Here is a 23,031-nt window from a genome sequence, read left to right on the forward strand (position 1 = left end):
AATTCATTTCCACGTCGAGGGAACTGCCATCTCGCGAATCTCTCCAGCTCTTCGAAGAGCGCTGAACTTGGCTCTCTTAACGCTTGCTCTTAGAACTAAAGCAACATACTATTTGTTACGCTTTTGTTGATAGTTGTATTAAAAAATAAATAAAATCTATTTTATTTTAAATTTAATTTGTATGTGATGTTTTGGTATGATAAGGTATTGTGGTTAGTTGTTTAAAGAAATAAAATATAACTCTTTTTTTTATCATTTAAGCTTTATGGGATGGTTTGATATGCTAAAGTATTGAGATAGTTGCATTAAAAATAACACAAACTCTCTTTTATTTAAAATTTGTTGCAGATACAAGTCTAAATGAAAATAATCTATATATTTAAATAGTACATCCCTTTCTTGTCTTACAAATACTTTTTTGTTTATTACAAAAATATTTTGAAAAGGGTCTTATTAACTGCAAACCACTGTGGTGTCTCTTTACAAGTCCAAACAAGAGTGAAGCAAATTAATTTGAAAGAGAGCGTGGTCGCGAGATTTTGAGTAAGTGGAACAACAACGGAAATGAATGGGACGAAATGCACCACCGGAGAGTAGGAAATCCAAAGGTGGGAGAGCACAGAGCGCCAATTGGACTTTTGCTGGGGGTGGAATCTGCGCAGGTCAGCAGAAATGCAGAGCGGAAGAAATACAGGGTGTCCAGGAAAAGGGTTCCAGGATTATCTTACCACATTGCAGAATAGAACTCAACGGAAATTCATTGGCTTGTAAATATTCGAAACATTAAAGCTTCTTAAGAGAAACGCCTTATTACGTTTCTTCTACATAAATAAAGTCAAATTTTGAATAAAAAACCCATTTATGGTATTGATAAAATTTATTATTAAACTACGTAACTTGCTTATATTTATCCTAGCAGACCGCCGCCCGCGACGCCCGCTCCTCCAGCAGCACCGAATCCGGCGAATCCTCCTCCGAATTTCCTGTCGTACCGGGCGCGGTATCCACCGCCGAATCCCCTCGCCCGCACACGGTAGCTCTCCTTGTAGCGTCCAAAACCTGCGCCCGCTCCGACTCCGCCTCCAATGAAGCCACCTCCTCCGGCGAGACCAAGAGCTTGGGGCTGCTGCTGGATGAGGGGCACCTGTTGCACGACGGGAACCTGTTGGACCACGGGCACTTGTTGCACGACGGGAACCTGCTGGACTCCTCCGATGCCACCCACTCCGCCAATGGCTGCCACTCCTCCAACCGCTCCGATTGCACCTCCTCCCACGGAAATGGCTCCAGTCCGCCAAGCTCCGATTCCCAGCAATAGCAAAACTTGCACTTGAAGATCGCACCTCATCTCGGCTGAGTGTCCAATAACGATGTGAGTTACCTTAACTAAAATCACCTGGCTTTTAATGCCCAGGGTAGCGACCTTCAGACCACAAACGATGACGATGCCGAGGTGTGAACCATTAACCAGTGGGCAAAACCATGATTCCCGCAATAGAACTGCCAAAGACATAGATGCGGCCTCGGATTTGAGTTATGGGGTTTTTTACTCCGGCGCCCCAATACGCCAATTGGAAGTGCAAACAGTGGCCACTAATTAATTTGCATAAATAAGCTGCTGGGAGTGGGGCAGACCATACAGTTAACCCCATCATGTTGTGGCAAACGGTCTACCTGCTCGTCGTGGCGTGCGCCGCGGTCAGCACCACGCCGATCCTCTCCAGCAGCGACCAGGAGAGCATTAGAAGACCCCGCCACATTGGAGGATTTGGAGGTGGCGGAATCGTGGGAGGCGGCATCGTGGGCGGCGGCATCATCGGCGGCGGAGGAGTAGCTGCTCCCATAGTGGCGGCCCCCGCTATTCAAACAGTTCCGGTTGTGTCCACGGTGCCCATCATCACCACTGTGCCCGTCGTATCCAGCATTTCCACCGTCCAGACGATCCCCAGCTATGGCTATGGATATGGCGGAGGTTATCCCGTCGGAGGAGGACTGGGCGGACTAGGTGGAGGACTGGGTGGACTCGGTGGAGGACTGGGCGGAATTGGTGGAGGCGGAGGCTTCGTTGGCGGCGCTGTGGGTTTTGCCAAATTCAAAGGCGGTTTCATTGGCTAGATGTTTCCGAATAAATGCGAGTGTTTCATGAGACCCTCTAGTGTAAACAATGAATAAACAAAAGTGCTGCGAGATCGAGTTTCATTTTGCCGAGTGTTTGGAGTACACAGATTCGATGAGCTTGCATATTCCGTATTTAACTGCTTGTTATTTCTGGAAGAGTCTCTCGCTGCTATTTGCCTCCATATATATGTCGAATATCGCGCGAGGCGAGGCGGATGGGCTTTAAAGTGGTAAACAACAAGCCATCAAGCGACTACAGTGGGTCAAGTTGGCTGGCATAAAGAGCGGTATCCAATAGTTGGCTATCGGATTGCTAATTGTAGTCTTTATACATAGATACTTTTGTTTGATACCCTTATTTGTATTTAAAAAGTCTGGTCATTTGAAATCAAGGTGGTAGTGCTGACATTAATTTTCTGAGATTTTCCCCCATGTAATGCTAGAGTATTCAGCTGAAATTTGAGTGATTCGGTACTTCAAATATGGAACATAGGCATATATTTTACTCTGATTGTTATTGGAGTAACCTTGCCTCATGGGCAGTTCATTATCTTGCCATCATGATCTAAATCAGTTGCACACCACCTCACAATCTAGATCTCGTTCCACTGTTGCCGCACACTTCCGCATCGTATATTTGGGTTTTTTGGGTTTTTCTCAAACCGTCGATTATTCTCGCCGTCTTTGCCTGGCTGAGATTGAAATTAGACGAAAAATGTAAAAAAAGACACTCAATGGCAATCAGCGAATGCCAATGAACCTCCTTTGTTTATGGCACCAGGTGCTGGGTGTTCTTGGCAAATGTTTGGCTATAAATTAAAGCCCAGCTGGGTGATGAGTTTTAGTATTTGACGAAGCCGGCAAAGGAATACGACATCGAAATGGATCACAAGCGGATATTATTTATGTTCAGCATTGCTGCCCTGCTCCTATGTAACATTGTAAGCGCCGACGAAACGGAAACGGAAGTGGTGCCAGAGGAGCCGAGCGCCACTCAGCTGCTGGCGGCCGGGGAAACTGCCCAGGCTGATTCCGGAGATGAGAGCGTTAGGAAAGTGCGCCAGTACTTCGGGCCACCGCCGTTTGGACCTCCGCCACCGCCCTTCTTTGGCCCACCGCCACCACCGTACTACGGCGGTGGCTTCGGTGGCGGCTTCGGCGGTGGCTTCCAGAGAACGCGGGTGGTCACCCGCACCCGTTACCGCGGACGCGGTGGCTACTACGGCGGTGGATTCTACGGCTAATCAGCTGGCATGGATTCGATTGTGCAGACTTTGTGATACTTCTTTTGTGCTGCCCCTTGGGGCGCAATAAAACTGCTTGCCTTATGCAAGTCCATTCAATCGGTTGGTTTATTAGGCTTTATTAATAACACGTTGGGTTTATGGCGGGGAAAGCTGAGATCGGAGGTGTTTATAAGGGGGCCCCGAGGCTAGGCTCCCAAAATGTTCCGCTTGCTGCTGCTGTGGATCACTGTGGGGCTGGTGGCGGCTCTGGATGAGCGGGAGTTCGATCCGCAGGTGGCACCGCCTCAAAGTTCAGGTGGGCTACTTACTTCCCCTTAAGGAAGTTTATTCACTTCCCTTTCAGTTCCAAAACCCTTTCAGCTGTGGCGAAGTTTTGCGAGTCAGGTGCGGCTTGTCTTCAGTCGCTTCCAACCCAAATCACCCACTCCGCCAACCGTTAAGACCAGGACGGGCATAGCCACCACTACTGCCGAGCCTGAACTGCAGTTCTATGGAGCTCTAAATCCCATATACCAAACAGGGAACTTTTAACATTACCTAACTAAGCTTTATTACGAAATTCTTAGACTATATTTTGGGTGAGTGCTGCTGCCTTAGCGGAACTTCTTGCCGAAGAGGCTCTTGAAGCTGCCGAGTCCACCGAAGCCGCCGCCGAAACCGTGTCCTCCAAAACCACCGCCAAAGCCGTGTCCCAGACCACCGAATCCTCCCTTCAGGCCGCCGAGTCCTCCGAAACCGCCAAACTTGCCGCCAAGTCCTCCCAGTCCTCCTAGTCCTCGTACCACTCTCTCGCCCTCCAGTTCATCCACTTGCGGCTCCTGATCCGCCTCCAACTCCAAGAGCGTCAGCTGTTCTCCATTGTCCAGATCCACAGGAATGGCCAGGGCGCAGGAGATCACGGCGATCAGGGCGAGACTCAGGGCGAGGAACTTCATGTTGGTGCTTCTCGAAGGGATTCGAACAGATTAAAGGCAGCTGATTGATGGATGCTGGCTGGATTGGTACTTAATACCAAGTGCCATGACAACTAGGTTTATATACTTCTGGCTTGGGACTTGGGACTTGGGCTCGTGCGAAGAGTTGCTAATTCGCAGTGTCAACAGAGTGTGGACCCAGCAACGGCTGCGATCTGCGATCTTGGCCAAATATACTCGTACTTTCATTCATCCAAAATTTGTTAGACTTTTGGGATTGGTTAGTGGGCAGTTCGGTCTTTGAATAGGTGCGTGTGTGCACATGGCTGGGTTTGCTCAGGTCTTTAGCTTGGCCCTAACGATAGTTACATCATGTTTGCCATTGCGATTACCAGGTTGATGGTCTTGAAACGTAATTACGATGACCTTAGACAATGTTTTTTTTGCTCGAGATTTACTTTGCTCCTTTTCGATGTTTAAGAATTAGCTTGGAACTTCTGATAATTATCAGATTATCACTGACTATAATCAAAGCAAGTCAGGATTTCGCTGACGCGCGACTTGGCGGGCTAAAAATTCAAGCAGCTAGTTTGTGTCTTAAGTCTTTTGTTTATTTCGCTAATTACTAGATATGAATACAGATTTGCTTAGCACCTAAGTAGTGGCCTATTGCCTCCAGTGTGCGTAACGCTCACGTGCTGCCAGTTTTTGTCTTCGTCTCAGATATCTCTTGTAGTATTTCGCATTGACGATATGTTTGGGATACGTAGATACAGGTTTCTGGTACCAGAGCTTGGAGGACTGGCGATGGCGATGTTTGCTTCTCGGTTCTGGGATGACATTGTAGCGGGTTTTCCGCACTTGATCCGGCACAAATGATCTTGACCAGGCTATGGGGTCCAGACTGGCATCGTAGCCCGCTTCGTTAGTGGGCCACCACGGCTTGGCTTCACAGGTATCCATTAAAAGCAGCAGGATGGGTATAGCAATTAGAATGCAATTCAGCGCGGAGTAGTTCATGGTGCAATGGTTCACTGAGGACTGCCGCTCTTTGACCTCACAACCTGGGTTCTTATACCCAGCTGAATACACACCATTATCGGATTAACCCCGGCATGTCGAGGGACCCAACTACCTGCGCAACTTATCAATGACCCAGGTACTCAGATAAATGCCTTGCACAGGCCAACAAATCACTGTGGATCGTAAATCAGAGCGGGAAATGGTGCCCTTATCTGTAGGGGAAAATCGATGGCATCGAAAATGCCCAGTGGCTCTGCGGGTGTAAAGCAGCATGTTCGTTTCACTTTCAGAACTTGTCATCCTGGCTCCGTTGGCTAAATTTGCCAAATTACCAACCTTGCACTTGACACCTGCTGCTCAATTAGCGTTGAAAAAGAGATTCTCCGGTTGATATACTGCACGTTGTGTTGAAAAACGAGAGTTGATATATGACATGCATTTACAACTAAGGTAAACTCGGACAAAAGTCTAAAGACATTGTATGAATAAAAACGCTTGTTAAGTCTGTTGTACAAATGTTCTTGTATTCATGGGAAATAAATAAAATAAATTAGCTTATGAGGTATGGAACTCCTTGAGAAGCTCTCTCAAAATCCTGGGGCATAGGCCTGCATGTTCATGGGCTGCAGGAAACCGCCGGATGGTGGATACAATCCTTGCATGTTGACTTGGGGTGCTGGGTAAGGTCCCGGGTTGGCTCCACCGAATCCCTGCGGGGCGGGATATAGACCCGGGCTCACGCCACCGAATCCTTGAGGTGCTGGATATGATGCGGAAGTGCCGCCAGTCAATCCCTGAACATTGGCCATGTTGACAATATTGTTGAGCGACTGGAAGTTGTCTACGGCCGGGTTGGGCACAAATCCATTGGGCAGCTGGGTGTTGGGATACATCAGGGGGTTTCCGTACATGGGTGCCACGCCTGGATAGCCGAATGAGCCAAAGGGATTGAAGCCAGGCACTGATCCTGCCAGATTGGGATCCGGATACGAAGGATAGGTGTTGGCAATGTTCGTCTGCAGGCCGGGAACGCCATTTAGGCCTGGTGCCGGTGCCGGCGAGAGGCCAGGGTAGATCAGACCCGGGTAGTTGGGATACCTCACCAACTGGCCACCGACCGAGCTCAGGGCCATCTGGTTCATGGGTACACCCATGGCCATGGACATGGGTTGAGAGGCCGTCGCTGGAGTCACGTTGGCCACCATCTTGACGTCGGGATCCGTTGAGCCGGCCATCTTCAGCTGGCGCTCCTTGCGCACATGCTGATCCTCGATGTGATCCTGTTCCCAATCCAGTGGCTTGGACTCCACCGTGCCCAGGAGGAGCAGGGAGAGCAGCAGGACGGCTTTCTTTGCAACAAACTTGGTCATTTCGGTAGCTATCGCTGAAGTCAACTGTTTGCTTCCGGCTCGATGAAATCCCCTTTTATGCCGAGGCCGATGGTGAAAACTTTCTTTTGCAATTATCCGCCTTGGTTTTTCGCTTAAAGTGATGCCTTTTTTATGTTTTTATGGCGGCAAAAGTCGAACACTGCGGCCCACTGAGCGCCCTGTCTTCGGTTTTGTAATCTCTTTATAAACAATTCACACTTTTAGCCTAATGCCCAAGGCAAATAAGGTGCGAAATGTCTCAGCGCACGGAGTTCGCCTTGCAGAAAATCGCTGCTCACCAGATGAGTCGTCTATATGTGGGTATACATATATCTTGTATCTTGTATCTTGTATCTTAAGGGCAAAGCGGGGGCGTTCCAGTGTGAAGAAAAAGCCCAGAGTCTGGAAAGCCAGTTCAACATGCAGCCTAAAGGTATGCTACGAAACGAATGCTAATAGACTTCCAAGTTACTTTCATATCTGTAGGAAGCTGTTTTTGAAATTCAAGCTTTAAATATATTTACCACCCAGTCGAATTTAATTTCTAGTTAAATTAGCACACTATTTCCTTTTGATGATCAGTTTATTTGCGTTCAATAAATAATAGTAATAGTATTTGTACATCCTTACAGCTAGCCCTGTTCACTTTCCCAGCTTTTCCACAGTCTTTCCACAGACTAAGTGACTAAGTGGCAGCTCCAGATTTATTTGCCGAAGCTGTCGGTGTAGGCGGCGCGTCTGGCATCAGCCCGAGCCTGGCGAACGGCCAAAGGATCGTCGGCCAGGTAGTGGGGGGCATAGTCCTCGGAGTCGTAGGACCTGCGATTGGGGCCACCGTATCCGTGTTTGCCGTAGACCGCGCTCTTGGGATAGCAGATGAAGTAGTCGCCCTGGTAGTAGTCCGCACTGGCTCGCTTTTGGCGCACCGGTTCTCCGGTAATGTCCGTGGCCGAAACGAATCCTGGATCCTGTGTATTTTCAGCGATGGGTGCTGCCTGGGTCAGGCTTAGACCGAAGATCACGGAGATCGCAACGATGCAGATGATGCACTTCATGTTTATCGGGTATTTGTGTATATTTTGGGATAAGTGTTGGTTTTGATTTGGAGTTTTTAGCTGAGCTTGGCTCGGTGTATCCACTGGAGCTGGAGTTCCTTTGGGTTCTGTGCCTTATCTGCCGTGCGCCGTTGCCTTTTATAGCCGCGAATCTTCTCCGATAAGCGCTAATTGTTATGACAGACCGAGTCGCCCAGTCAGTCGGCCTGATCCCAGTGGTGGCAGTATTGGGACACTAATTTGATTTGCCGCGCATCTTTTGATTTAATTAGCAGCAATAGCACCGCACAACGTTTCCGTCAATGCGGTCCAGCCTTTTTGGCCAGCTCCCAGCTCACGAATCCCCCGTGTGACGTCATTTGGGGGCTAAGCCCCTGTGGGGGGAGGTCTTTTCTTACGTCTTGTGGTTTAGACATTTCGCGACTTTGGCGTTTTGTTGCGGTAGGCACCGTCGAAATGTGAGTGACTCACTGGTGGAGTTGGCCCCTCAAAAGATCAAAGAAACTTGAATATGTGAGCACTGGTCATCAATTAGGCAGATCTTAGAATCAGTGACGTAGTTTGTCGAACTGCTTTAGCCTTATAAGCTTACCTTTAAATCTTCTACGGGTTTTAATTATAACTTTTGACAGTTTACAGAAACTTAACATAAGTAAATAAATAAATATTTTATGAAGTTTGGTAGTCTTTTTTATGTTTTGCTGTTGTATTATCTTTTGGAAGTGATAAACCACAATATCATTGTACCGCAGTTAGTCTATAGCGTGATTGAGCACTTTGCGTGTTTATTTTGGGAAATATCTGGACTTATTTATAAAGTGTCCACAATTGAATATGAATTCAATTCGGTTTAACTCATGGGCGGTGCATGTAAGTACACATACCGATTTGACGTACTACAAGGTATTTTTCCCATATTGCATAAAACAATGCAAATTGGTTGTCGGAAATTGCTTCGTGGGGGAGGCGCTAATTAAGTGCACTATTGAGAACTCAGAAATAAACATGAATCATGTGGACAACGTGCCTGTTTCCAAGGAAGCGACTTCCACAATCGAGAGTGCAAAATATTTGCTTTCGTCAATTAGAAGCCGTGAGTCACAAGTTCGCCACGCAGCATGGAGTTCAACTCCTCTGGTGAAATGTTGTGCCAGGAACTTGGGGGTAATTTTCCATTAGGAAATCCATCGCCAGGCTGGTCGGGGGTGCATCAAAGCAAAACCGCAAAAGCCCTGTCTCAACCCCATATATCTGGAAATTAATCGAACTAGCTTTTTATTGACTCGCCAATTAGTGTGTGGTTCGAAAACAGGTTACATTATCCCAGATTTGGCGATTCCTTTTAGTTGTGCAAGCATTTCGCAAAAGTTACTAAATCTCGCCGTCGAAGCTATAAACAAAACCACCACATTTACGGTCCAGATGTGCTATTTTGAATTGAATGGCTCAGAACTAGCGGAATCTTACTACTGGAAGATTTTTCCTCTGTGGGAAAGGTAGTATTTCGATCGTGTTTGGATCGACTTCATTGATTAGCGTTTCTGGACCGGTTCCATTTGATTGCGCTGTATTTGCGACTAAGTGCGTAAGCGATCGGACACGCCCTCTACACCGAAAGTCCCTCAATACCCACCCATTGCAATGGCCCTTGTTTTGGTTTTCGTTTCGACATTTCTCTATTTTTGTCTCACTTATAGCGATTAACTATTTTATTTTCCCCAACTGGCACTGGCTGAAGCGGACGCCGAGGCTGATGCACTGCCTCCTCCGTAGCCTCCGCCTCTGGGATATCCGCCATAGCCGCCACCAGGATAGCCACCGCCACCGCCGCCGAATCCACCGCGGCGGTAGCCACCACCTCCTCCACAGCATCCTCCTCCTCCGCGTCCATGGCCGCCTCCACCAAAGCCGCCGCCGCCGCCATAACCGCCGCCGCCGCCAAAACCGCCGCCGCCGCCAAAGCCTCCGCCGCCGCCAAATCCGCCGCCGCCGCCAAATCCGCCGCCTCCGCCAAAGCCGCGGCCGCCAAAGTGACGAACGGCCCTCACTCCGGTGCCATCATCGATTCCCGGCTGTGCTGCAGCATCTTCCAGAGTGACCTTTTGCTCCTCCACAGGATGGGCGCAGATTAGGACCAGAAGGGTCGAGATGACGGCGACAATCACGAATACAATCCACAGGCAATCTTTCATATTGGGCGATCAAACGCTTTCTGCAATCAAATCACCTTGGGTTTCAACTATTATATAGGCACATAACCCGGGATCCCCGGGTTTGGAAGAGCAAGTGTTCTATAGCGCAGTATATGCCATCCAAGTATCATTAGTTACACCCGTAGGGCAATTGTCATATTACGCTGATGATTTCACCAAACTTGAGGTCAACGGAAATCCCAGACACGTCGAAAACAAACCCCCAATTCTTCCAGAAAGTATACAAAATAATAAAAAATCCCTCAATTACACTTGGCATAAAAACCTGTGAATTATGTACTCTTACCATTATTGTAATACAGAATTTTTACTTTGCAGTGTGGGTTTAATTAAGTATGTCTTTCTCACACATTTTCTAAAATGCAAAACATTTCATAAAACAAGAAGAATAACGATGAATATTTTTAGTCAGCTTGAAATGTAAACATTTTTCTTCCTGTGTATACCTGCACCATCTCGTTTGGGGACCAGCCCCCATGAGGGGACTTACCTCTCCTACGGTTGAATGCAGACCAGTCAACTCATTTTGAGCGATCTGTGAACCAAGATCGATTTAGCGCAGTTAATTAACTGCATGCTAGCAGAGGTTTGGATTCACTTTACCGGCTGAGAATGGTTTCTAAATTTGTTGACCTGGGGAAGCACATATGTATATCTTAAGTTTCTGGGCGCATCTTAAACCCGTTTGGTGACCGGCATTCGAGTCATTCCGAAAATAGGCGAACAGCGATGATCCACAGATTAGCGGGCAAAACGAAATAAGCGTAACAGTTTTTAACACAACAAATCGTGCATCACCATCATAAACAGGTTGGGAGTCAGAAACAGATAGTACTTAAAAGGCACTCCCTCTTAAATTGCTAAATATTATTACATTCTAACTCGGCGGTGGCAATAAATACTGTAGTTAAAAGTTCCGGGTGTTCTCTTAGGGTAATAATAATATCCATATCTCTTAGTACTTAAATCCAGTCGTTATACGATGAATAGAGCCAGACTGATCTTTGTTTGGAAACAGAAAGAGGAGTTTTTCGTCAGCACTGAACCTTGGGAAACCAATATAGTTGTATTCTATAATTTATTGTTTTCTACAATCGCTTTACTGCTCCAGACCTCTAAAATAATGGTACATTTTTAAGCAACTATTAATATGGGTAGATTGGGAAATATTTCTCTATCTAGAATAATTTTTTATTATAATAGCATTTAAATTGTGTATTATTTGTGAGTTTCAAGTGCCTGCAGATTCATAAATACATATGTACAATTAAGTTAATTTTTCAGTTGTGAAGATCTTATTACGATCTAATCTCTGTAAATATATATTAAGCTAAAGGTAAGTAATTTTCTTTTTTAATTGCAATAAATAAATAAATATATATATATACTTCTTTCTAAACATATGAGCCTGATAAATATATTTATGATAAACCACGCGTGCATTAGGTGGCTCAGATGATTGACTAAGTGGCAGATGTCTAGCCAGACTTAATTGAATTAAAAGGCAAAGATTTCCACGTCTGGCGAAACGCTGATCAATTAGTGCCAATTAATAATTCGAGACATTCCCGAAGCACCTGGAAACTGGAAACAGAAGCTGGGAAGACTGCGCTCTTATACTCGTACACTGTATACTCGTACACCGCGTATAAGATGATTCACAATCTGTCATGCGAATGCACCCACTCAGCTGCGAATAGATTTCCAGCCGCTAATTTACTTTACTATTGACAGTCCGTATTATTATTATAGCCCGCGAATGTAGAAGAAACGCCCCCGGTTGTTGGCTTTGCGAATGTGAATGAAGCAACGGGCCAAATGCGAAAAAGGCCGCGGAAGTGAGCGATCGAGTTAACGGTGTGAAACAGATTGCTGACTTATTTGGCCAACTTTCGGCAAGGTCAATGTCGGGTGTGCTCGTCTGCAGACTGGGCCAAAACCAGATGATGGCGAACTGGGCGTGAAAGCCACCTGGCGCCAACCAGTTGATGACGTTCTGGCCAAGAGTTGCGGAGTTCCGCTCGGCCTGCGATCATTATTCTTCTTCTGCCGAAGGTCTTCTGGTTTATTATTTTGCCAACTTATTTGGAAATTCATCCAAGAACTCCGTGGTATAAAATATTATTGGGTTTTTCAGTCGTTCCCCAGTTGCTAATCTGCATCTGGCTGTTACGGTTACGGAAATGTTTCTACGCGCGCGTTTGGCTCTGCTGAGCCTTCTCTTCCTGACGGTCTCCGGCCAGAAGAGTAAGGCCCGAAATGATCGTCCTCAAGGCAGGACCCTGGGACTGCTGACGCCTCTTTTACTGGGTGGTGGAGGACCGCTCTTCGATGTGCCCCTGCCTGCAGGACCACCCATCGGATCAGGTGGCGGATCCTCTTCTGCAGCCGGAGGAAGCACGCAATCGGACTCCTACTACGGCGGCGGCTATCCAAGCTACGGGTACAGACCCAACTACGGATACGGATATCCCAGTTACGGCTATAACTACGGATACCCGGGCTTTGGCTATGGCTACGGCCAGAACTACTACAGGCCCAGCTACTACAACTACGGTGGCTACCAGAGACCGCAGTCGTACTATGGATACCGACCTAGCTATAGCTCCATTGGAACTGGCGTATCTGGCGGATATCCCTCGTACAGCAGTTCAGCCGGCATCTCGAGCTCTCCCACAACATCGGGAGCAGGAGCAGTATCTGCAGGGGGATCCCCACTGGGAGGGGGAACCCCACAGCTGTCCACCGCTCAGCAGGCCCAGTTGGCCGGCATTTTGGGCCAGGCCCTTGGCAGTAGTCTACGCCCTCTTCTCGCCAATGGGGGCGGGGCAGCTGGAGCGACGGGAGTGGGCGCGAATCCACAAGCTCTGAGCGGTCTACTCAGTCTTCTGGGCTAGTCTGTAACTATATTAGTATTAAGTAACAGATAGAAACATTATTGATAAGTCATCAGTTTCACAACAAGTGAATCTAATTCATAATTTTTATAGCGACTTATAACTAATTCAAATTTTTTTTTTTTTTTTTTTTTTTTTTTTTTTTTTTTTTTTTTTTTTTTTTTTTTTTTTTTTTTTTTTTTTTTTTTTTTTTTTTTTTTTTTTTTTTTTTTTTTTTTATAGGATATAATTAGAATCGAACTACATTCAAAAAAATGTCATTGTTTTATATATTTTTATCTAGTTTTAATGATTGTTTTCCTTTGTTTGTTTATCTGACTTCTTTGTACATTTTCTTTTATTAAAAACATTATCTTCTTTGTTAAAATTGCACTTCCGTTTGGTGGGTTGCCATGCAACTTAGTTTGGCAATCCGTATGCAAATTGTGTTAAGTGATTTTATCGCTGGGTGTTAACTATTTTTAGTGGTGTCAGGGCTTTACAACTTCTCGTCTGCAAGTTGCGAATTCGTAATAATTAGAGGCACTAGAACTGCGCTTTTTGAGGTATAAAAGGCAGTTCAGATCGCAGTTCACCCTAGAGTGTTTATAATGGTCAGTATGCGGATCACCTTCTACTTACTGCTTGTAGTAACTCTCTTAGGATGCGTTTTTGCGAATCCTGTAAGCGAGGATCCTGTGGCTGCAGCAACTCTAGATGATGTGGCTGATTTGGGTGGTCAGGAGGCAAAGGAGGGCGATAGACCAGCTCGCTGGCTAGACGGAGGTTGGGGAGGCGGCTGGAATACAGGATGGGGTGGAGGATGGACTGGCAGCTGGAACGGAGGCTGGAATGGAGGCTGGAACGGAGGCTGGAACAGAGGCTGGAGTCTATCCTACAGTCCCTGGAGAAACAGCTACAGTAACTATTGGTGGTAGCAGTCCCAAAACAGTAGCTTCCCAAAAATTGGTGTTAGCTTTGGAATAAAGTGATACAAAAGTATAATCAAGTTATGTTAAAGTTCTTTGAAAGCTCTTGAGTTCCAAATAAAGCGCATTAAGTTAACAAAAAACCAAAGCTTTAAAGAGCTTCTTAATAGCCAAATTAAAACACAGAAACCCATTTCAATCGTTCTGGCATTTTATGGTTTCGAATAAATTTGTTAAACGTAAACAAGAACATTTAAAAAAGTAAACAAGAAACGGGAATGCCGTTCGATTCTTTGGGTCTCTGGATCGAATAAAAGACCGCAGCTTGGGTTCCGAAAATAACAGTTGCACATAGCAAAGATCCAAGCACAATCGAAGCAATCTATCCAAGAACTCACCTATCCAAGATGCGTCTTATCCTTCTGTCCATCGTTGGCCTCCTGTGCCTGGCCTACGCCCTCGCTCTGAATGAAAAGGCAGCTAACCTGGAGGATCTGGCCAATCTGGGAGCAGACCATGCCGAAAGCGGAGTGCGAGAAGCTCGTGGGAACTACGCACACGGCGACTACGGACATGGTCACGGCCACAACGGTGGTGGTCATGGTGGTGGTCATGGTGGTGGTCATGGTGGATATGGACATGGTCGCTAGTCTATTCCCTGATGTACATCCACTAATTTACCTTAATAACCCGATGTACTAAAAAAGTAATAAAGTTTATGATCACTTAATATTGCGATTTGATGTCTTCAATAATATTTTGAAAATCTTAACATTAACTGTGAGCCAATCTGAGCTTCTTGTTCGAGGAATAATATTATTTAACTTATATAGAAAGTACTTAGTGCTAGCTGACTTGATAGATTTAAAATAACTGGTTAAAATTCGCAGTAATTGTAGACTTCTTAGAATGACAAGCCCCTTTTCTACACACAAACTGAGTCAGAGGAGCTTTATTTTTGAAAAAGCTCAAGAACTTCGTAATACAATTTTGTGGACTTTAAGTTTATTCACAATTTTACGAGTATTCACATATCTATACAAATTAGAAGGCGTGGTTTATTTTACTCGCGCGAGCTAATTTAGGCGAATTAGTTAAGTGGTTGTATTTTGTTTTGAAAAGTATTAAACACCACAGGGTATATTTCGATGGGAACCTGTATGACAATTCAAGTTCAACGGCTTGTACTCGTAAATCCCCAGTTGTTTACTTTTTAGACTCTAGATCAAACAAGTCGATCTTGACATTCATTAGACAATAGACAGCTTATTTCCATATTCCATCCTTTTTAATAACTAATATGTTAAATGGGATTATTAAGCAGCAGATTTGTATTTATTATTATATGTATATACCCGATACTCGAAGCAAAATAGGGTATACCAGACTCCTTTAAAAGTATGTAACAGGTTGAAGGATACGTTATTGTCCGTCTGTCCTTTTTTAACTTTATTATTTGGGTCAACTAATTCGTTGTTGACCTTTTACCCAGGCATTGCTACTGGCTAAGTAATGGGTATCAGATAGCAGAGACAATCGACCGTCTCTTTAATGATTTGTTGATACAAAACTCACACGTAACTTACTTACTCGAAAGATTTCTGTGGTGTTTACTTCGCTGATTAATTTTTATGGACAATGGGCACTTAGCTGCCGATGCAGTCCACTAAAAACCCATAAAACAAAACAGGTCCCAATTGTTGACAGTCCACGAACCCTAATCGAATGATCTATGTATGAAACCACTTACCAGCAGCATCCCGACAACTTTCGCAAATGAGACGTTAACATTTGGAATGATTCAGTAATGACGGCCAAAAAATTACAAAAAAAGGTACCCAGAATAACAAAGAGTGAAAAATGTGTGTGGTGAAATATAGCGATACAAACCAGAACCCGGTCAAAAAAGCCCCTAAACAATCGCACCTAGCGGCCATGTACATATATAATACATACACAGTATAGTATAGTATAGTATAATATAGTATAGACAAGAGGTGGTGTTGGAGCAATGGGGGGGTTGTGGAGAGACACGACTCATCGATGCGTGTGAGAACAGGAACGTCGAGCTGCGCGATCTTCGCATATAAGGCCTGCGATTGAGGCGAACAAGTCATCAGTTGCATCGAGTCTGTATCAGCAACCCATCGAATCAAGCAGAAAGCAAGATGCGTCTAACACTTCTGGCCCTCATCGGCGTCCTGTGCCTGGCCTGTGCCTACGCCTTGGATGACTCCGAGAACAACGAGCAGGTGGTCGGACTCCTGGACGTCGCCGACCAGGGAGCGAACCATGCCAACGACGGAGCCCGAGAGGCGCGCCAGTGGGGCTACGGCGGCCGAGGAGGCGGAGGATGGGGTGGCCGTGGAGGATGGGGCGGTGGCGGATGGGGCGGCCGTGGTGGCGGATGGGGAGGTCGTGGTGGCGGATGGGGAGGCCAAGGAGGATGGGGCGGTCGAGGAGGTGGCTGGTATGGCCGATAGAACCACTGACATCGCTGACCACGCCTCCGACCCATCCCTCCACTTGCCAAGTCTGAAGGACCTCCTTCACTGATGTCATGGCGTGAATAAAGAACTTTGGAGCATTTAAATTTCGATTTTTATTTGGTATGCCTAACTGGTGGGAATATTCCCCGTAGTCGGAGTTTTCCAAAAAGGTTTTCTTTTTTGAATAGAAAACCATCCCCAGACGTCGGATTGAATTAAAGGTAATCAGATGTCTCTCAATGAACTGCTTTCCATAAAACCACTTGAAAACAAAACCCCAAAACATTAATGAATAATGCATTTAATGCATCTGTAATGATAGGCATCAAAATAACTGGAAAAACTACAATGTGTGTCAAAGTGGTGTGGTAATACATCCACCTTTGCCTATTCCACCATCGATAATGGGATCTACCTTGTGGATGTTGCGGAACAGGGAGCTTACCATGCCCAATTTGGATTCTGAAAAGACCTCGATCGGACAAATTTGACTACGAAAACCACATATAGTCCCGATGCACAACTTGTCAAGTCAGAAGGACACCCTCCCATGGAATTAAAAGTGTTATTCAGGACCAATGAAGCAATTAAGCCTAATTTTCGTTTCGTGTTCTTGAAAAGGTGTCAAGCCGAGGTAGTGCGTAGGCCTGTTATTATACCCTTTGAGGGGTATATTTATCCTGGACACCTTTTTCATGTATAACGCCCCCACACGCTCATTTAACTTTACAACTGACTGTGGTTCAAATATTAAACAAAAAGGTTATTCAACAATTTCTGTATTTACCAGACGATAATAGGCCTAACATGTCAAGTTCCTGTTTGTCATAATGAAACTTTAGCAATGTTGAGTTAGTCGAAGGTTTGGCTTTCCTAGCTTGCGATTAGATACAGATCGCAGTAACACTAGACGTGTCGAAGGTTTCTGGACTTTGGTATTGCACCTGTTAAAAAGTGAGACTATCGCCTTTAGTAGCCGAGATCTTGACTGTAGAACAGACCGGCAAACATGACTGGATCGATATATATAAATTCGCCAAAAAGTCCCAGTCTCACAACTTATAACTTTCCATATTTCTGCAATGACAGGCGACACAATGACCAAAAAAGTACTGCTTTACGAAATTAGAATAGTAATATATATCGTTGTAAGAAAAAACACGGCGATAAAAAATCATATTTACCGTACAGAAGCTGCGAGTGAGAGATCTTCCCGTATAAGAGCAGTCATCTGGTCGAGAAAGCCATCAGTTGCACTCAAGTTTAAACTGGCAATCTATCGAATCGAAGGAAAGCGAGATGCGTCCAACACTCCAGACCCTCATCTGTGTCCTGTGGCTGGTCTACGCCTACGCCTGGGACAATACCGACTACAACTACCACGGAATCGAGTTCGTGGACTACGCCGACGAGGGAGCTAGCTCCTATAGCGATGAATCTCCGGACTGGGATTTCTTTGACTTTTGGAGGCGGTTGCTCGGCCATTAGCCTTCTGACATCTGCGACCACGCCCCTGGCCAAATCAATCACTTGGCGGGACATGTGACCCTCGGATGTCGAGGCGTGAATAAAGAACATTAAAATTTAAACTGTGTTCTCATTTGGTATGCCTGAAGAGGTGTCAAACGGAGGTATCATTTGGGCGTGCTGTTATACTCTCGATAGGAGTATTCATATGTACACAAGGATTTATGGTATCCAAGGACTTTTCCATTTGCTGATACTTTCTCGGGAAATCGTAAAACCATTTCCCAAGTCATCAGGCCAAGTTTATGTTTTGATTATCCAGCAGTCTTAACAAGACTAAAAAAAATACCTCAGCCATACGTATTAAGCATTCGTAAGTGTAGTGAAATAAGGAAGGGTATTAAAGAGCTGTGCTTGCTCACCTGCAATTCCTGGTCAATGAAAGCTAAACCGCTGGCCGAACACTTGTTAGTGTGAGCCGATTACCCTTGTCACATGGACAGTTCCTGCAAGTGCAGAAGACCATCGCCTCTGGGTTCGATCCAGGAACTGCAGCAACCGGCACCTAGTGCACCGGTAACCGGGTGTTCAGCACCCGGTGTTGTAGACACCTATTCAGCAAGACAACACCGGTGTTTGCTACCGGGTTTTTGCTACTTGCACAAAACACCGGTGTCTGCTGTGCAACAAATTTCGGTGAGTGACGCGCAAGCAACGATCGGCCGCAGGTACTTTTCTGTATGCATACAATTTGTATGGGTGGAAGCGAGACGGTCTCAGAAATGAAGGGTGAAAGGGAACACCCAAGAAAAAGGTCGGGCACATGTTTTTGCGTTTTGATCTACCTAATGTCTTAACAAAAAACAATCTTATATATTATTAAATAATATTTATACATTATTAACACTATTCTATTTCTATCGTTTTTTCGCTTGTTTTTTTTTTAAACAATTTTATTTTATTTATTTTAATTTTTTATTATTTTTTTATAAAACTATACTTTTATAGAAACAAATATTAAAATTTTTAACAAAGTAAATAATATAATATATAAAAAAAAAAGTCTATTTCGCGTTGTTTAAATTTTTGTAAAAAGAATGCAAAAAAGGAGGCTATCTTCAGATTTTGGGCATAATATATTTCGTTTTTCAGGAATTATGCTACCACAGGCACTGGAGTGTCTACCAGACACCCGGGTGTTTCCGAGAAATAAATGAGTGTTTTTGCCACTCATTCCTTTTGGCATTGCCTTTTCTGCATGGTTTCCTATCTTCTTATGAGTGGCGAGTGTGATCGTAACCTAGGTGCCGCATTGATTCGGTGCGCGCCACCAGGTGCTGCAGACACCGAATATTTGAGCGGTGTTTGCAAGTACCGCCGTGACCGCGTGAGTGGCACCGATACCAAATGTGAGTGGATTAAGGGCAAAAAGCTACCATGCATTCTCTGTTCGATCTCTTCACTGACAACCGCGAAATGTGGAAGCGCCCCTACAGAGCGATGAACGTGTTTGGCATAGCTGCCATTTTCCCCTTCATCCTGGCGGCCGTGCTCCACAACTGGAAGAACGTGATGCAGCTAGCCGATGCCATGGTGGCCCTGCTAATCACCATCCTGGGCCTGTTCAAGTTCAGCATGATTCTGTACTTGCGTCGCGATTTCAAGCGCCTCATTGACAAATTTCGCTTGCTCATGTCGAATGGTAGGCTACAACTGATTGCTCCCAGTATGTGTAACTTTCAATCTACTATTTTGAAGAGGCGGACCAGGGCGAGGAGTACGCAGAGATCCTCAACGCAGCCAACAAGCAGGACCAACGCATGTGCACTCTGTTCAGGACCTGTTTTCTTCTCGCCTGGGCCTTGAATAGTGTTCTGCCCTTTGTGAGGATGGGTTTCAGCTACTGGCAGTCAGGTCATGCAGAGCCCGAGCTGCCCTTTCCCTGTCTGTATGTACAAGTGATATACACGATGATCAAATTTTCAGGGTTTGTTCCCAAAGTTTTCCCTGGAACATCCACATCATCCGCAACTATGTGCTGAGCTTTGTGTGGAGCGCCTTCGCCTCTACAGGAGTGGTCTTACCTGCTGTCAGCTTGGACACCATATTCTGTTCGTTCACCAGCAACCTGTGCGCCTTCTTCAAGATCGCCCAGTACAAGGTGGTCCGATTTAGGGGCGGCTCCCTCAAGGAGTCGCAGGCCACGTTGAACAAGGTGTTTGCCCTGTACCAGACCAGCCTGGACATGTGCAGCGATCTGAACCAGTGCTACCAGCCGATCATCTGCGCCCAGTTCTTCATTTCGTCTCTGCAACTCTGCATGCTGGGCTACCTGTTCTCCATCACCTTTGCCCAGTCAGAGGGCGTCTACTACGCCTCCTTCATAGCCACCATCATCATTCAGGCCTACATCTACTGCTACTGCGGGGAGAACCTCAAGACGGAGAGCGCCACCTTCGAGTGGGCCATCTACGACAGTCCCTGGCACGAGAGCCTGGGTGCCGGTGGAGCCTCCACCTCGATCTGCCGATCGCTGCTGATCAGCATGATGCGGGCCCATCGGGGATTCCGCATCACGGGCTACTTCTTCGAGGCCAACATGGAGGCCTTCTCATCGGTGGGATATTACAACTCTCTGGTACAAGCTAGATGTATTCCATTGTCTATCTTTCCGCTTTCAGATTGTCCGCACGGCGATGTCCTACATAACAATGCTGAGATCGTTCTCCTAAATGGTTTAAGGCTTCGAATTGATTTTTGTGCAATTTTGTTTTATTGCTGAGCATGCGTTGCCGTACGACAGTTAACAATCGATCTTACGTAATTTACAAATGTTAATCTCACACGAAGTTCGTTAAGCACTAAGTAGAATGTAGAATGTAGAACGTAGAATGCGAATTGGCTGTAGAAATGCACAGATGAAGCACGAAGGAAGTGAGATTTGTCAGGGGCGGGATATAAGAGGGAAATGATTCTGGGCGGGATGATGGACCTCCAACGAGCAGCTGCTCCCTCTCCTGTCTGTTTCTGGTTCACTTTCGGTCAGTCCGGCACTGACCCACAACGAAATGATTGCCAACTTGAGCTTGACGATGAAGAATTAAAACACGATTCTACCACGGAGCGGATTACTTGAAGAATCTTCCGGGAGCGGCGGCGGCGCGAACCGGCGGAGGAGTGGGTATGTGGGCACCCTCGGCGCGGTATCCGTTCTCATCAGCAATGTAGGTGATGGTGTAGACCACGCCGTCGGGTCCGGTGTACGAGTAGGAGCCCTGCATAACCTGGAGGGCAGTGGGACAGAGGGTTTCAGCACCGCCCATAAGTAGGCTACAACGTGGTGCGTGCTGCACCCAAAAGCGCACTCACCTGAGCCTCGATCTGACTGCCCGGGTTCTTCAGATAGCCAGCCTCATCCGCGCGGATTCCGTTGCTCGTCTCGTAGCTACAAGTTTTAAAGATACAAGTTGATTCTCAGTAGAAATCATGTTGCATGAGGTATCAAAGTAATTGTAGTGTAACAATAATAAAAGGCAACTGGAGCAGGCTATAAATGGAAAAGTGCCAGAAAAGTATGTGCTATGTGTTTTTAGATTTTATATAAATTATATTACATTCACTGTAGATTATGTTCATACTGTGTTAGTTTGAAATTCTATATTGAAACTCAACATGATAATATCAATATGACTTTCGTTTTTGGAAATTGCAGTTTAAAAGTCTTGATTCCACAAAGCTTCTCGCACACCAATTCATTCAGATTAGATTCTTAGTTTGATCCTAAATGAAATTGTTTCACATTAAGTTGAGATTGTTCCTAGTAAGATGACACGATTTGGTTGTCCCCATTCAAAGTCCTGGATTATGGGATACTCATAATCCATGGCTCCAACTTACTTGCACTGATAGCAGTATCCCAAATCCATGGACCCCACTTACTTGTACTGGTAGGAGCCATCGGGATTCTGGTCGAAGCCCTGCTTGAGGATCACCGCGTTCGCGTCGAAGGAGTTGCCGCGGGGTGGGGGAATGCCGCGCTGTGGCTGCGCCTGAATGAAACTGAGGCAGCAGAGGGCCAAGATGAGGGCGGCGGAGGAGGCGTGGGTGAGCGTCATGACCTTTAGGGGCGAAAGAGAAGAGGGCGGTGCGGTGGTTGAATAGAGTCATAAGTAAGTACTGCAGATGAGGTGCGGTGTTTGGTGTTTGCTGTCTGGCGTATGATTTTCAGTGTTTGGTGCTCGATTGAGATGCCGCCGGCGTTGTCTTTGAATGTCAAACTCGTTGCTAGGCAATTAGTATCTGATAAACTCCGATTGGCTTTTGCGATTTGAAAGTTCTGCGGAATTATGATGCCAATGATGGTGGGGATCGTGGGAAAAATATCCGAAAATACGCTTTAAGTCCAGGAGATGGCTTTGATCTTTTGAAAATTCAGTTTTGTGTATCCTTTATGCAGGATCAACCGCACTTGTCTCTGCACTCGTTCGTAACTTTTTGCTTAGGTTCGAGCTGTGTATATGTGTGATCCTGTCTGCAAGGATTCACCACCGCAACTAGAACGCAAACTCACTTCGGATTCGCGGTTTGATAGCTGGTACTGCGCTGGGAGGCTCGTCAAAAGTGCTTTGACTTGGCTGCAGTTGCCACAAACGTTTTTATACCGAAACCGCATTCACTGCAGCTCGAAGCAGAGCAGCGGCAGAAGCAGAAGCAGCATCCGCAGCCAGATGCAGTGCAGCAGCCCAGATTGGGCGGCTGGAAGGGCAGGAGGAGCGGGAGTGGAAACAAACAGTGTTTGTCTGCTTGACAGCAACAGAATCGGAAGAGCTGCCGTCGCTGCCAGTGCACCACGTAGCGTATGCGCAACGAGTTTCAAATGCAAATGGGCGTTGCGCATACGCCGCGTATGCAGCTTACAGCTCACAGCTCACAGCTCGCAGATCGCGGTTCTCCGCGGTGTAATTTATGTGAATTAGCAATGCGAACTTCATTTGATTAGTGCCCCCGCTGGATGCTCGGCTGGGTGCAATAATTCGTTAAGTCAAATATTAATTAAAAGATTACAGATGTTGCAATTGGTTTTGATTTGATGAATTGGCCATTTGGCCACATGCCTGCCAATGAGTGGAGATCGAATCTCTGCCGACTGACATTTGAATGGGCCGCGGGATGGGGCGTAGCCAGCTTGTCCATTTCAATGCATCGTTAAAGTGCATTATTTGTCTTTGTTCACCCTATGTAGACCGGCTGAGCCTGCCCTTTTAGGCCAATTTCGCTGACCAGGTCGACTAGGCACCAGATACCAAGCAACAGGCACCACTCCCAGTTGC

The 23,031-nt window shown here is 46.0% G+C and overlaps 15 protein-coding genes and 1 pseudogene across 15 annotated transcripts; 9 read left to right on the forward strand and 7 right to left on the reverse strand.

Annotated features, from left to right (window-relative positions):
* Nucleotides 1-907: 907 nt before the first annotated feature.
* On the reverse strand, nucleotides 908-1,348 carry LOC122614711 (glycine-rich protein 5). Its single transcript, XM_043789343.1, has one exon. The coding sequence runs from the start codon at nucleotides 1,346-1,348 to the stop codon at nucleotides 908-910; it is 441 nt and encodes a 146-aa protein (XP_043645278.1).
* A 305-nt stretch (nucleotides 1,349-1,653) lies between these two features.
* Nucleotides 1,654-2,115, forward strand: LOC122614755 (acanthoscurrin-1). The gene has a single exon (XM_043789404.1). It carries the CDS (start codon nucleotides 1,654-1,656, stop codon nucleotides 2,113-2,115), a length of 462 nt encoding a protein of 153 aa, XP_043645339.1.
* An 872-nt stretch (nucleotides 2,116-2,987) lies between these two features.
* Nucleotides 2,988-3,362, forward strand: LOC122614760. Its single transcript, XM_043789409.1, has one exon. The coding sequence runs from the start codon at nucleotides 3,000-3,002 to the stop codon at nucleotides 3,360-3,362; it is 363 nt and encodes a 120-aa protein (XP_043645344.1). The 5' UTR covers nucleotides 2,988-2,999.
* A 201-nt stretch (nucleotides 3,363-3,563) lies between these two features.
* On the forward strand, nucleotides 3,564-3,896 carry LOC122614831. Its single transcript, XM_043789500.1, has 2 exons — nucleotides 3,564-3,660; nucleotides 3,709-3,896. The coding sequence occupies exons 1-2, from the start codon at nucleotides 3,564-3,566 to the stop codon at nucleotides 3,894-3,896; spliced, it is 285 nt and encodes a 94-aa protein (XP_043645435.1).
* Nucleotides 3,897-3,958: 62 nt separating this feature from the next.
* On the reverse strand, nucleotides 3,959-4,300 carry LOC122614841 (glycine-rich RNA-binding protein 2). Its single transcript, XM_043789511.1, has one exon. The coding sequence runs from the start codon at nucleotides 4,298-4,300 to the stop codon at nucleotides 3,959-3,961; it is 342 nt and encodes a 113-aa protein (XP_043645446.1).
* A 645-nt stretch (nucleotides 4,301-4,945) lies between these two features.
* Nucleotides 4,946-5,299, reverse strand: LOC122614807. Its single transcript, XM_043789464.1, has one exon. It carries the CDS (start codon nucleotides 5,297-5,299, stop codon nucleotides 4,946-4,948), a length of 354 nt encoding a protein of 117 aa, XP_043645399.1.
* A 590-nt stretch (nucleotides 5,300-5,889) lies between these two features.
* LOC122614837 (splicing factor 3A subunit 2) lies at nucleotides 5,890-6,672 on the reverse strand. Its single transcript, XM_043789506.1, has one exon. The coding sequence runs from the start codon at nucleotides 6,670-6,672 to the stop codon at nucleotides 5,890-5,892; it is 783 nt and encodes a 260-aa protein (XP_043645441.1).
* A 576-nt stretch (nucleotides 6,673-7,248) lies between these two features.
* Nucleotides 7,249-7,823, reverse strand: LOC122614376. Its single transcript, XM_043788945.1, has one exon. It carries the CDS (start codon nucleotides 7,725-7,727, stop codon nucleotides 7,377-7,379), a length of 351 nt encoding a protein of 116 aa, XP_043644880.1. The 5' UTR covers nucleotides 7,728-7,823; the 3' UTR covers nucleotides 7,249-7,376.
* Nucleotides 7,824-9,378: 1,555 nt separating this feature from the next.
* On the reverse strand, nucleotides 9,379-9,956 carry LOC122614568 (glycine-rich cell wall structural protein). The gene has a single exon (XM_043789133.1). The coding sequence runs from the start codon at nucleotides 9,917-9,919 to the stop codon at nucleotides 9,437-9,439; it is 483 nt and encodes a 160-aa protein (XP_043645068.1). The 5' UTR covers nucleotides 9,920-9,956; the 3' UTR covers nucleotides 9,379-9,436.
* A 2,157-nt stretch (nucleotides 9,957-12,113) lies between these two features.
* Nucleotides 12,114-12,837, forward strand: LOC122614699 (shematrin-like protein 1). Its single transcript, XM_043789317.1, has one exon. It carries the CDS (start codon nucleotides 12,124-12,126, stop codon nucleotides 12,835-12,837), a length of 714 nt encoding a protein of 237 aa, XP_043645252.1. The 5' UTR covers nucleotides 12,114-12,123.
* A 590-nt stretch (nucleotides 12,838-13,427) lies between these two features.
* On the forward strand, nucleotides 13,428-13,831 carry LOC122614730 (protein suex-1). The gene has a single exon (XM_043789374.1). It carries the CDS (start codon nucleotides 13,428-13,430, stop codon nucleotides 13,752-13,754), a length of 327 nt encoding a protein of 108 aa, XP_043645309.1. The 3' UTR covers nucleotides 13,755-13,831.
* A 128-nt stretch (nucleotides 13,832-13,959) lies between these two features.
* Nucleotides 13,960-14,395, forward strand: LOC122614429 (annotated as a pseudogene).
* A 1,480-nt stretch (nucleotides 14,396-15,875) lies between these two features.
* LOC122614567 (neuropeptide-like protein 32) lies at nucleotides 15,876-16,338 on the forward strand. The gene has a single exon (XM_043789132.1). It carries the CDS (start codon nucleotides 15,914-15,916, stop codon nucleotides 16,226-16,228), a length of 315 nt encoding a protein of 104 aa, XP_043645067.1. The 5' UTR covers nucleotides 15,876-15,913; the 3' UTR covers nucleotides 16,229-16,338.
* Nucleotides 16,339-17,496: 1,158 nt separating this feature from the next.
* Nucleotides 17,497-17,797, forward strand: LOC122614754. The gene has a single exon (XM_043789403.1). The coding sequence runs from the start codon at nucleotides 17,534-17,536 to the stop codon at nucleotides 17,720-17,722; it is 189 nt and encodes a 62-aa protein (XP_043645338.1). The 5' UTR covers nucleotides 17,497-17,533; the 3' UTR covers nucleotides 17,723-17,797.
* A 399-nt stretch (nucleotides 17,798-18,196) lies between these two features.
* On the forward strand, nucleotides 18,197-20,433 carry LOC122614430 (odorant receptor 47a). The gene is made up of 5 exons (XM_043788991.1): nucleotides 18,197-18,287; nucleotides 19,125-19,403; nucleotides 19,460-19,649; nucleotides 19,703-20,318; nucleotides 20,383-20,433. The coding sequence occupies exons 1-5, from the start codon at nucleotides 18,197-18,199 to the stop codon at nucleotides 20,431-20,433; spliced, it is 1,227 nt and encodes a 408-aa protein (XP_043644926.1).
* Nucleotides 20,434-20,489: 56 nt separating this feature from the next.
* LOC122612884 (cuticle protein CP14.6) lies at nucleotides 20,490-22,309 on the reverse strand. Its single transcript, XM_043786752.1, has 4 exons — nucleotides 22,272-22,309; nucleotides 21,641-21,819; nucleotides 21,071-21,146; nucleotides 20,490-20,985 (listed from the first exon to the last, which is right to left on the reverse strand). Exons 2-4 carry the CDS (start codon nucleotides 21,814-21,816, stop codon nucleotides 20,830-20,832), a joined length of 408 nt encoding a protein of 135 aa, XP_043642687.1. The 5' UTR covers nucleotides 21,817-21,819; nucleotides 22,272-22,309; the 3' UTR covers nucleotides 20,490-20,829.
* Nucleotides 22,310-23,031: the final 722 nt, after the last annotated feature.

Source organism: Drosophila teissieri, chromosome 2R (genome assembly GCF_016746235.2).
Source record: "Drosophila teissieri strain GT53w chromosome 2R, Prin_Dtei_1.1, whole genome shotgun sequence".
Classification (NCBI taxonomy): domain Eukaryota; kingdom Metazoa; phylum Arthropoda; class Insecta; order Diptera; family Drosophilidae; genus Drosophila; species Drosophila teissieri.

Excerpts from the sequence above, each read along its gene's own strand:
- LOC122614711 (XM_043789343.1), bottom strand. The coding sequence starts at position 1,348 with ATGAGGTGCGATCTTCAAGTGCAAGTTTTGCTATTGCTGGGAATCGGA.
- LOC122614755 (XM_043789404.1), top strand. The coding sequence starts at position 1,654 with ATGTTGTGGCAAACGGTCTACCTGCTCGTCGTGGCGTGCGCCGCGGTC.
- LOC122614760 (XM_043789409.1), top strand. The coding sequence starts at position 3,000 with ATGGATCACAAGCGGATATTATTTATGTTCAGCATTGCTGCCCTGCTC.
- LOC122614831 (XM_043789500.1), top strand. The coding sequence starts at position 3,564 with ATGTTCCGCTTGCTGCTGCTGTGGATCACTGTGGGGCTGGTGGCGGCT. Across the intron at positions 3,661-3,708 it reads GGCACCGCCTCAAAGTTCAG|TTCCAAAACCCTTTCAGCTG; the intron begins GTGGGCTACTTA and ends CTTCCCTTTCAG.
- LOC122614841 (XM_043789511.1), bottom strand. The coding sequence starts at position 4,300 with ATGAAGTTCCTCGCCCTGAGTCTCGCCCTGATCGCCGTGATCTCCTGC.
- LOC122614807 (XM_043789464.1), bottom strand. The coding sequence starts at position 5,299 with ATGAACTACTCCGCGCTGAATTGCATTCTAATTGCTATACCCATCCTG.
- LOC122614837 (XM_043789506.1), bottom strand. The coding sequence starts at position 6,672 with ATGACCAAGTTTGTTGCAAAGAAAGCCGTCCTGCTGCTCTCCCTGCTC.
- LOC122614376 (XM_043788945.1), bottom strand. The coding sequence starts at position 7,727 with ATGAAGTGCATCATCTGCATCGTTGCGATCTCCGTGATCTTCGGTCTA.
- LOC122614568 (XM_043789133.1), bottom strand. The coding sequence starts at position 9,919 with ATGAAAGATTGCCTGTGGATTGTATTCGTGATTGTCGCCGTCATCTCG.
- LOC122614699 (XM_043789317.1), top strand. The coding sequence starts at position 12,124 with ATGTTTCTACGCGCGCGTTTGGCTCTGCTGAGCCTTCTCTTCCTGACG.
- LOC122614730 (XM_043789374.1), top strand. The coding sequence starts at position 13,428 with ATGGTCAGTATGCGGATCACCTTCTACTTACTGCTTGTAGTAACTCTC.
- LOC122614567 (XM_043789132.1), top strand. The coding sequence starts at position 15,914 with ATGCGTCTAACACTTCTGGCCCTCATCGGCGTCCTGTGCCTGGCCTGT.
- LOC122614754 (XM_043789403.1), top strand. The coding sequence starts at position 17,534 with ATGCGTCCAACACTCCAGACCCTCATCTGTGTCCTGTGGCTGGTCTAC.
- LOC122614430 (XM_043788991.1), top strand. The coding sequence starts at position 18,197 with ATGGACAGTTCCTGCAAGTGCAGAAGACCATCGCCTCTGGGTTCGATC. Across the intron at positions 19,404-19,459 it reads TCGCTTGCTCATGTCGAATG|AGGCGGACCAGGGCGAGGAG; the intron begins GTAGGCTACAAC and ends ACTATTTTGAAG. Across the intron at positions 20,319-20,382 it reads ACATGGAGGCCTTCTCATCG|ATTGTCCGCACGGCGATGTC; the intron begins GTGGGATATTAC and ends TTCCGCTTTCAG.
- LOC122612884 (XM_043786752.1), bottom strand. The coding sequence starts at position 21,816 with ATGACGCTCACCCACGCCTCCTCCGCCGCCCTCATCTTGGCCCTCTGC. Across the intron at positions 21,147-21,640 it reads GATGGCTCCTACCAGTACAA|CTACGAGACGAGCAACGGAA; the intron begins GTAAGTGGGGTC and ends TAAAACTTGTAG. Across the intron at positions 20,986-21,070 it reads GCAGTCAGATCGAGGCTCAG|GTTATGCAGGGCTCCTACTC; the intron begins GTGAGTGCGCTT and ends ACTGCCCTCCAG.